The 11,201-nt window shown below is 41.8% G+C and overlaps 1 protein-coding gene across 5 annotated transcripts in view; it reads right to left on the reverse strand.

The window, feature by feature from the left end:
* MEIS1 (Meis homeobox 1) overlaps window positions 1–11,201 on the reverse strand; it is a 154,390-nt gene that overhangs the window by 102,198 nt on the left and 40,991 nt on the right. For all 5 annotated transcript variants that reach the window (XM_077926524.1, XM_028722043.2, XM_077926523.1 and 2 more), the window contains one exon: window positions 9,579–9,690. In XM_077926524.1, coding sequence (XP_077782650.1) covers window positions 9,579–9,690 — 112 coding nt within the window. The remainder of the gene's footprint in view (window positions 1–9,578; window positions 9,691–11,201) is intronic.

The raw sequence follows: 11,201 nt of genomic DNA on the forward strand, positions 1-11,201 counted from the left end.
TTGCCCATGCCCCTCTCCCAGCTTTTTCTTCAGTCATGAAGACTCTACCTCAATTTGTATTTAATTCTCCACTGAGGGTGAGGCTTTCTAATCTTGGTAAAACTGTGTAATGATTTTGGAATCTATAAGGATGGACCTGAAAAACAAGTTATTAGCTACATTTAGGAATCCAGATAGGCCATAAAAGGGCAGTGGGAGAAAGGGGAGGCTAATTAGTTTACAGCTATACTGCCCACAACTGAAGAGAAAAGAACAAAGCTAGCAAGTGTTTAGGGTTGCTGTACAGATTTTGAAAAGTGAAAGAGTCATTTTGGAACTGTAGAAAATCATTTCAATTTTGGGTCTGAATAATAACCATATACACGAACAAACAATTTTAATTCTTGATGTTATGCTAAACATACAAAAATGAAAATAATATTTACACAATACAGTGCAAGACATGCAACTACACAGAGAAATGTAACTGCTGATGAAAGTAATGTACATTAAGGAAAATGTGATTAAGAACATAATCTTCAACTGCTCTATTACTACACACATTCCTAAAACATTTTTTTTTTTTTTGAGGGGGGATAATCCTTGGGTAAATAAAACTCGAGAATACAGGTAAGATTATAAATCACCTCAAACTTTTCAAACTTTTGCCAAAAAGTACTCCAGCACACATGTCAAGAAACTGCTGTATCAGCTATAAGGTAATTTAAAGCAAAATAGTAGCTGGATATTTAGAAGAATGTGCAGTTTTAAAGACAGTACTCAAATCTATTAATATATTTAAAACATAAAATAAAGCTCTTAGATGCAGCTGAAGACACACAATATATAAATAATCAGAAAAGAGAACAACCCACTGCTGACTGATGCTCTGTCTATTTCAATTGAGGGTCACATCTAGCCAAGCCAGTCGTATGATAATGGCATCAGTAAAGGTCAATCAAAGACAAGCTGAAGCTTCCACTCTCTGGCTGACCTTCGGAGCTTGTGACAAATTGCTATCAGTCAATGTCAACTAATGACAGAAGCTCTTTGGCTAATCAATTGTTCTAAAAATGATCAAGAAAACTACTCACAGGACAGCTCATTTTCACATCAATGCCTATGAAGTATGAAAAGCTCATTTTTTGAGTTTTTAATAAGCTCATAAGTAAAGCAGTTACTTGGTAACAGGGGTCACCTTACTGAAAAGACAGTACCTTTGTCTGCCTTTTACATATCTTTTTATTACCATATTATAGTAAAAATATGCCATGCTATTACGGTGCCAGAGGGCTACATAATAAAGTAGGTAACACTTCATACATTTTGAAATAAATACTTCTATTTTCTAAGGACCTCTGTTTGGATGTAAGTATTTGGTTATATATTTCCAAGTATTTCCAAGCAATAATTTCATCAAATAAATAGTATGCCTGATTATTATGCAGATGGACTTCACTAGGTGACCTCCAGAATTGATTCGTGCAGGTGCTGAAACTATTGTAGCTCTGGTTTTTATTTTTAAAATGCGCTTATTTGCATTAATTACAATTATTGCGGAAATGTAAATTCAAACTTGAACAGGCCGGAAAAGAAAATCACATAGACACAGACACTACTTCAAAACTACCCTTTATGTATGATCCGCCTTGCTATGGAATATTCCCTAACAGCAATTCTAAGCACAGCTTATAGTAAAGAAATCCTTCCCACACTATTCTTGGAAACACTCAAATGCCATCATTTTCAGCCATCTCTTAAAAAGGATCACCCTTTTAATTTCCATTTACACATTAAATATTGCCAGAACAACAATGATGCTTCCATGTAGTCTAAGGACTTGAGAACTGTATCCACAACTATGTCTTGCTTTTCTCTAGTCTCTGAAGAGTGTTAAAGACATTTTAGGGCATCACACTACAAAAGTCTCTTGAGAAATAGCACAGTGTGAACAAATACACATCATTCAAACTACTTGGATCTACAAAGCATCATTTTGGGGGAGAAAGAGAGGGGAAAGTGTGTTTCAATGCAAGTTTAAAAATCTTAATATTTCAGTCTGAAGCAAACATCTGCATTATTTTCTTGGGGGGGGGGGACCTTTATAGATTAGCTAAACAAAAAGAAACCTGTTATGTTCTATAGGGAAAACTGCAAAATGACCGCAGTTTCAGATTACATCTTAAAAAACTGAACTGCTACGGTAGTTTCTCAAATTAAAATATCTTCTGTGGCCTCCACCACTCTCAAGTTGTCCATAGGAAAGAAATAAAGGAGGGAGGGCAACACTTAAGCTGAGCCATAATTGGAAGTATGTGAAAAATGAAGTGTCAGTTCGGTCAATAAAGGGTAAAGGTCAAGGGGAACTGCAGCCCAAACTCTGTGCGAAATCTGCTCATTAAGACATCCAATCAGAGAGCTCCTTCCTACCTATCCCATTAGTCATCAGGCATCTGACTGCTTCCAATGGCTGGGTCTGTGCTGTTATTACTTTTCTTCTTCATGTAAAAAGGCGAGCTGGAGTATAAATCGTTGCTCAGTCATCTGGAACATAATGTGGCCCTTCCCCCGCTCCTTCATCCAGCTCTGCCAGCCAGCTTTGCAGCCTCGAAACAACTGCCTTGAGATTCTCTTCAATAATAAATGGAATTGCCTTTTGCCAATAGGTTGCCTGAACTCTTCTACAAAAGGCAGGAAAACATTGAAAGTATTGATACTGTTTCCAGGAGAAGAAAACCTCACTTCCTACCTTAAAAGGACAACTTTTCTTTTGTCTGAAACACAATCGCAGGACAATGAAAACGGGGCCTTGGACGCAGAAAGTCTGGGCTCAGGATTTTTTTAAAAAAACAGACAAATTCCATTTTCAAATAAAGCCATGACAGTTAAATGAAATCTACTGATTTCAATAAGAGTAATTTAAGACATGGCGTGCTCTAGTCCATGGGGTCACAAAGAGTCGGGCACGACTAAATGACTAAACAACAACAAATTTAAGACATTAATTAGCACACACTCCTTGTCTCTCTCTCTTTCTCACACACTCCTACTGAAATCGCACTTGGCACCTTTGCTCAAAAAGTAGGGAGCCGGAAACAAAGAAGTGGGGACTCCTAAAAAGTTTTTCAAGAGAAGCAGATTCCAGCCCCCCTTCTATCCTTCCTTTCCACAAGCGTGCACACACTTCCTGCCCATGACAAAAGCTCTGCGGTAGCTGTTGAAGTCGTTCTGTTGGAGCCCGGAAGCAAGCACCCAACTTGGGAAGAGGGATGGTGGCTGGAACTTGGCCCCCAAGAGCTTGCTTTGGTGACCTCCACCGCCTCCACGCTTTGCTTCCAAAGCACACTGCTCACCTCACATCCTTGCTCCCAGGCTCAAGCAGAATGGCTGGCTATCCATTCTCTGTACAGTGGTGCCCCGCAAGACGAATGCCTCGCAAGACGAAAAACCCGCTAGACGAAAGGGTTTTCCGTTTTTGAGTTGCTTCGCAAGACGATTTTCCCTATGGGCTTGCGAGTCTTGCGATTTTTTTTCGCTCCCCCCCCCTTTTCTAAGCCGCTAAGCCGCTAATAGCCTTTTAGCCGCTAAGCCGTTAATAGCCGCTAAGCCGCTAATAGCGCTAAGCCGCTAATAGGGTTGCTTCGCAAGACGAAAAAACCGCTAGACGAAGAGACTCGCGGAACGGATTATTTTCGTCTTGCGAGGCACCACTGTACTGGCTTTGAGGATGGATGGATGGATGGATGGATGGATGGGCAGCTGCCTGATCTTTCTGCCCCTTGCTTTGGTCCTGAAGTCATGGCAAGTGGGTTGCCTTGGGCTTAAGCACTGGTGCCCTCACAACTTAAGACAGAAGATGAACACAGCTTGTCTAGTTTATTCTCTGAGCCCAATACAAGCCCCTCCACAGGTTCGAAAGGGAAAGAGATTAAATCAGTTCCCCTTGCCCCTGGAGCCCTTGAGACAGAAACTTAAGGGTCCTTTGAGGAAATGTTTTGCTCAGAAGATGTATGCTTGTGGCAGAGTAAATTTCCTCCCCCCTCCACATCCCATGCAGTTTCAGAAGAGGACCTTGGGGAGCTGCAGTGAGTGGAGAGATGGGAAAGTCCTGTTGTGTGAGTTCCACGCAGACTACTCTGGATTCAAGCATATTATTACATATTACTTTTTTATTACATATTACTTTTTCATAATTAAAAAACCACCCATTTTATTGGATGTTAGGTTTGCAAAATGCCACACATTGTGCATGAAAGTAACTACTGTAACTCATGCAAGAAGGAAAAGCTTTCTTGCTACACAGAGACTGGGCAAGTAATGAAATTCCCGCCCCATACAAAAAAGACCAGGGAGAATACCGCAGTTCACTCCATGGTTGCCATGGCTGCTTTATTCCCCTCCCTTCAAGTTTACTTTCCAATATACACAAGGTCTACCTCAGTCTCCATGAACACACAGCTAGCCTAGACCTGCTTTTAATTATTTTGTCTTCTTAATTATAAACACAGAGATGGAAACACAGCACAACACTGTGATGTAGAGTTACAGCATGGGCTCCCTGAATGAGTTCTGTACTGTGATAATTCACAGTTACTAGAAAAATACTATGAAAAGAATTGCTTATGGGGACCATGGCTATATGTGCACACTTCCATTTATTCTGCATCCAGTGCACTCTCACAATTAGTGTGGGAAGTAGTCTACACACAACATTAGCCACCATTCATCTGTACCCTGCATCTAACCCTGTCATTTCTTATAAAATGCTGTGTTTTTCTCCAAACTAGCTTTGATCCAAATTGAGAAAAAGAACAACCTGGCTGCATTTTAAGCCAGCAGTTGTGTATACAGCCTATTTTAGTAACGGCGTTACTCCTATTTAATGCTAAAAGGCTTCTTTATAAGCCTTCTGCCAAGATAGACTAACCTCTACTAAGTCATTAAAGCTTACTCTTTACAACATACACCTTGCCATAGAAGGCATTACCATAACTGCTCTATCAGGAGTATTCACAGCAGGAAAGAGGTGAACTTATATACAAGTCTGCTTATATAATTAAGGGGTTCTATGAACATTGAAGGGACGCGGGTGGCGCTGTGGGTTAAACCACAGAACCTAGGACTTGCCAATCAGAAGGTCAGCGGTTCGAATCCCCATGATGGGGTGAGCTCCCGTTGCTCAGTCCCTGCTCCTGCCAACCTAGCAGTTCAAAAGCATGTCAAAGTGCAAGTAGATAAATAGGTACCACTCCGGCGGGAAGGTAAACGGCGTTTCTGTGCGCTGCTCTGGTTCGTCAGAAGCAGCTTAGTCATGCTGGCCACATGACCCAGAAGCTGTATGCCGGCTCCCTCGGCCAATAAAGCGAGATGAGCGCTGCAACCCAAGTCAGTCACGACTGGACCTAATGGACAGGGGTCCTTTTACCTTTACCTTTATGAACAGTGAGGAATTTGGGATCAACAACTGGCCTATGCAACTAGCAAAGATCTACAAATATCCTCAAAGTCTTCCAGATTCTAGCAAGGATTTTGCCTGTTTTGCTCCAGAACAGTCAATGGAGCTCATGAATTGAAAAAAAAGACAATGGGTTGCCATCAGGATAAATTGGTGAGAAGGAGCTACACCTGCTCTGGCATCACTGCCAAAATCTCAGGGATAGACAAGATCTACCTCATGATATCTTTTCCCTTTCATCATAAAAAGCAATGAATTGTGTGCATTTTTAGTGAATAGTGGACAGAGACTCCAGTCAGGACAATTGTTGGTGGGAGAACCAGTGCTATTTTTCTATAAAAAGAGAGAGGGAGGGAGAGATAAGCCAGAAAGCACCATAAACACATCCCTTGTTCTCTTATAATGGCAATGATGCCCACCTGAGAGGTGCCAGAACTGAGTTCCAGCTAAAAGAAGTCCTGGGGACACACTTGCCCCTACCTCCGTACCCCTCTACCCTGATCCAGATTCTTGCTTTTGGGTGGTCAGTTTTCCTGACTACAGCCCTGCTATCATCAGAACTAGTTCAGAATGGAATTCAGCACTTGCTCAGAACTTTGTGAGAAAATCAAGATCAGTTCTAAAGAAGCAAAACCAGTAGTGGATTTTGTCTAGGGGAAATTAAAACAATCTCAACTTATTACCTTGCTCAAGATTACCACACAATATTTTACGTGTGAATGACATACATATTTCAGTTAACTGAAACTGAAATGTCAAACCACAAATTTTCAAAAGTACCCAAAAGGGTAATCTAAGACCTCAATTTACCCTGCTAGATGGATTTTGATGCAGTAGAAATGTACCATCTCTCAGCTCTTCCATCAGAGGGCCTCTACCGTTGTGGAATTCCCTGCTGCTCTCCCAAAAGTGTGGGTGGAAACAAATGGGGTGTTTCTGGAGATGGGGTTGAGCTGGACCAGCCAAGGATCTGCTGGATCCTCAGCCAGCCCAGCTACTGGTGATGGGCCTGATCCAGACCTCTCTGCCATGCCATCCTGGAACTGGTGCAGTAAAAAATGAGCCAAGAGTTGGAGTTACTTCATTAGGAGTCACAGTGTCTCCATGGAAATGAATTGGTGCAAGCTGCACAATGCACCGGGGCATTCCCTGGCATAAATCCCATTAAAGTGAATGGGTGCTACACAGCTGCAGAATCAAGCAGGAAAATTTCCAGGTGGATCCCTTCCCTCTTTGGATACCCTGCAACAGTTCTCTGAGAACAGACTTATTCCCAAAACAACCCACATTCTCATCTCCATCCCCACCTGCCAAAAAAAAATCACAGTCATCTCCAGCAGCCACCTTTGGATTTTATGTTGATTAGAGAAATGGGGAAGGTTTAGCCTTGTGTTCCTATTCATGATGAGCCTGTTGTTTTACAGCCATTTATGTAAAAAAGAAAAGAAAACAAAAAAAACCCCACAAAAAACATTAGTGGAAATACCTCAGAAGTGTCAGCACACCTTAACTACTGTGAACTGCAACACACATATGAAGAAATACTTGAAAGAGAAAAGGCCCCTTAAATTTATGTTGCATATCATTTTCCAGTAAAAGTCAGAGGTCAGAAGGTTGCCAGTTTCTGCTTCAGCTCTTCAAGAGTTTACCATACCAGGCCCCATTTTTACTAGGCTTTACTTGTGGTGATGTCAGCAACTTTTATTTAAACAATAAAGTGGTTCGAATGCTTAAAAGTCCATAGGAAGATGTTAGTCACAATTTAAGCCTGAATCCTTACATGTGGACACACACACAAAAATAGACCGCTACTTTAGTTTAAAAACTAATCTAGTTAAATGTAGGATTTTGCAATTCTAATGAGTCCTATTAAACCTCCCCCCTTCCCTTTTTTGAACACACAATTCCTTTGTTGTCCAACAGCACTTGAATGAAACGGGATCATAAAACTACATTTTAAAAGTTTATACCTATTGTAGGTTCAGAGTCTACTTCAATAAAAGAATTCTCTTTATATTCAGATTAAGGGTGCTTTTAAAATTTTAATTGCATTTAATTAACATGAAATTTGTTGCAGTTGGTCTTTGCTGATGTAAAATTTTTTTTTAGGGTTTTTCACACATTGTCTTTTTTTAAAAAGACAGTACTGATTGATGTCACACATCCTATACACAAACACACAAAGCAAGAACTAAGCCCCTGCTCTTTCTCCATCAGTGAATTAATTGTGGGTTTTTAAAAAAAGAACTGTAAATTAATTTGGCATTCTGGCAAATTAGCAGAATATGGGAAGTACGGGCAGCAGATATACAAGTATAACTGGAACAAATGTAGTCTACGTTTAATATTTTTTGTGCACTACACCTCAATTAAGTTCACTAAAACACTCAAATATAGCTCTGTCTCTTCTCCTACAGGGACCTCTGTCGCCTATCAGTTTGTCTTCTAGGTGGACCAAGATCAACAAGTGGTGGATCACCCTCTCAGCTAAGCTGGGGCACTCAGGGCTACACCGCAAAACATGTTTTTTGTTTAGGGGTCTGTCCGTCCGTCCGTCCGGTCCCCGTCCGCCACATACACAATTGGAAATGTTGGCACAAAGTGGGAGAATAGGAGAAAACAGGAGTCGAAAAATGGGCATGCATTGTTTAAATAAAATTCTTGTATGTGGATTCCATGCTGCACAAATGACATAAAATGGGGTCTCGGAGCTAAAAAGGCTGAAGACTACTCTAGTTTGTGTTGTAGTTTCTAAAAGAAAAGAATGCCAAAAGTTTGGCAGTATGTAATTTCAGCATCAACTATTGATGTGAATTGAGAACTAAGGCTGCAATTCTGTTCTGGCAGAGGGTCTTCTCGGGAGTCACGCCCACCCTGAGCAACGCCATCCCATCAGATGGCAAGGAAATAAACTACTATCTGACTTTTAGAAGACATCTGAACGCAGCCGTTTATATGTTTGATGTTATACTGTGTTTGATGTTTTAATTTGCTGGAAGCTGCCCAGAGTGGCTGAGGTAAGCCAGTCAGATGGGCAGAATATAGGTAAAGGACCCCTGGACAGTTAAGTCCAGACATAGGCGACTATGGGGTGCGGCACTCATCTCACTTCAGGCCAAGGGAGCTGGCGTTTGTCCACAGACAGCTTTCCAGGTCATGTGGCCAACAGGACTAAACCGCTTCTGGCACAACAGGACACTGTGACGGAAACCAGAGCCATTTACCTTCCCACCACAGCTGTACCTATTTATCAACTTGCACTGGTATGCTTTCGAACTGCTAGGTTGGAAGGAGCTGGGACAGAGCAACTGGAGCTCACCCCGCCACGTGTATTCGAACCGCCAACCTTCCGATCGGCAAGCCCAAGAGGCTCAGTGGCTTAGGCCACTGTGTCACCCGCGTCTCTGGGCAGCATATCAATAATAATTGTTGTCGTTATTGTTTTCACCAGGAAGAAAACCTCACTGAAGTCAACTGGACTTCTGATTAGACATGTATAGGACTGAACTGTAAGGCTACTAACTTCCTGACTGGAAGACAATAATGAAACACATAATGAAGCAGCACTGTACGTACTGCTTAATGTAAGCACCACTATATAGCCATAGAGGGCAATGCTGAGGTTGGGACTGTGTAGCTGCACTGGTGGAAACACTGGATATGCTCTGCTGGGGTGTCCATGCATTCAGTACTCAACTCTGCTCCATTCCAGTGCCAGGATGGCAGCTTCACCTCACTATGCCAACTGCTATTCTCAGCAAGGCAATGAAAAGGCACATATTGACCAAGTTCAGTTCCCTAGTTTGAAGATGATGCAGCTTTAGGCCCAAACTGCCTTTGTTACCAAAACTTTGATCATGGCCTTAAACCGTACTGTGGTCTTCTCTAGTCTTAAAGTCTGTAGGACTAGAAAGAACCACCACCCAGAAGCTCCACTAGATAGGCACCTGCTGCTCAAGGCCTGCTTGGATGGAAAATTACGGATGGTCATTTATCCTTGCGCACCAAAGGAAGACATGCTGTCAACACCAGGACCCCGCCTCAGTGTTCACACCTATTATATATATGAAGCACTTATTTAATGCCAGCGTATTGGAGCGATGATACCCCGCAAATCAGCCAGGATTCGAAGTATGATTCCTACCTTGTTCGCTGCTGTTGTCACCACTGTGTGATGTATGTCCCCCACTGGAGGGTCCCGGTGTACCTCCTGAACGTGTTGACGCTGTGTCATCGTGATCTCTGTTCCAGGAAGGCTGTTGGGTGAGAATTAAGCAAATGACTAAAAACAAAACAAGCAATATTCTGCACATTACACAGAGGAAGAAAATACAAATATTGCAAGTTTATTTTTAAAAAAATAAAAAAAAATATTAAAGATTTCTTAGTTTACAAAAATACGTGCATTGTCTCTTTTTTCAGGTTGTGTTTTCTACAGATCAGTTTCATTTGTTGTGAGACATTAGTGTTGCATGCCATATAAGGTTGGGAAGAAAAGAGGGGGAAAGAGGGAGAGGGTGGGGATGGTGTGTGGGGTGGGGTGGGAATGCTTCTATTCTTCATTCTAGTGTATGTGTGGGGTTTTGTATCAGTGCCACTTGTGTGGGTTCTCTTTCTATTCGCTTGTTATATTTCCTTGGTACAGTGGTGCCTCGCAAGACGAAATTAATCCGTTCCGCGAGTCTCTTCGTCTTGCGGTTTTTTCGTCTTGCGAAGCACGGCTATTAGCGGCTTAGCGGCTATTAACGGCTTAGCGGCTTTAAGAAAAGGGAACAAACTCGCAAGAACTCGCAAGACGTTTCGTCTTGCGAAGCAAGCACATAGGGAAATTCGTCTTGTGGAACAACTCAAAAAATGGAAAACCCTTTCATCTAGCGAGTTTTTCATCTTGCGAGGCATTTGTCTTGTGGGGCACCACTGTATTAAGAGGGGTTGGGGGTGACCTAGGGTAGGTTGTCTTTGGTTGGCTGTTTATGGGGGGGGGTTGGGGTCAGGTTAGTCATACTGATTCATATGCTGCTGGCGGATTCTTGTTATATTGCTGGGCTATGTATGTGAAAAAGGGGACCCATATCATGGTGAAGACGTCTTCTTCTATTTGTCCCCATGTCAGTTTCAATTTATTAGTTAGTTTTTCTAGTAAGGCTGTTTCCCATACTATTTGATACCATTGGTCCATGTTTACTCCTGACATGTCTCTCCAGTGTCTGGCTATGATGCTTCTGGCTGCTGAGAGTAGGTGGGTTATGAGCTCTTTATAATGTGAGCAGGCAGTGTTATCTTGGAACATGTTGAGTAGGGCCAGTTCTGGGGTGACTTCTAATACTTGTTTAGTTATTTCGCATATTTCATGTATGCCTGATGTCCAGAAAAGTTGGATTTTGGGATATTCCTACCACATGTAGAGGTATGTGCCTGGGGAGGTGGATGCTCTCCAGCATTTTGGTGAGACTCCTGAGCGTATCAGTGCTAGTTTCTGTGGTGTTAGATACCATCTGTAAGTGAGTTTCAGGATGAGTTCTTTTCTTTTAACTGAGATGGATTTAAAGGGATGTATAGACCATATTCTAGTGCAAAATATTGCAAGTTTCTGAAGAATGGCAATGAATATCTTTAAAACAGAAAAAACACCATTTTTAGGCTTGTGAATTTGTCTGTTCCCTGAACCCAAGCGTGCGCACGCGCTCTCTCTCTATATATATAATATGGCAATATATACTGTTATTTTAAAGTAAAGCATGCTTTGCAACCTTAGAAAACAGCAAAT

Source organism: Podarcis muralis, chromosome 3, assembly GCF_964188315.1.
Source record: "Podarcis muralis chromosome 3, rPodMur119.hap1.1, whole genome shotgun sequence".
Taxonomy (NCBI): Eukaryota; Metazoa; Chordata; class Lepidosauria; order Squamata; family Lacertidae; genus Podarcis; species Podarcis muralis.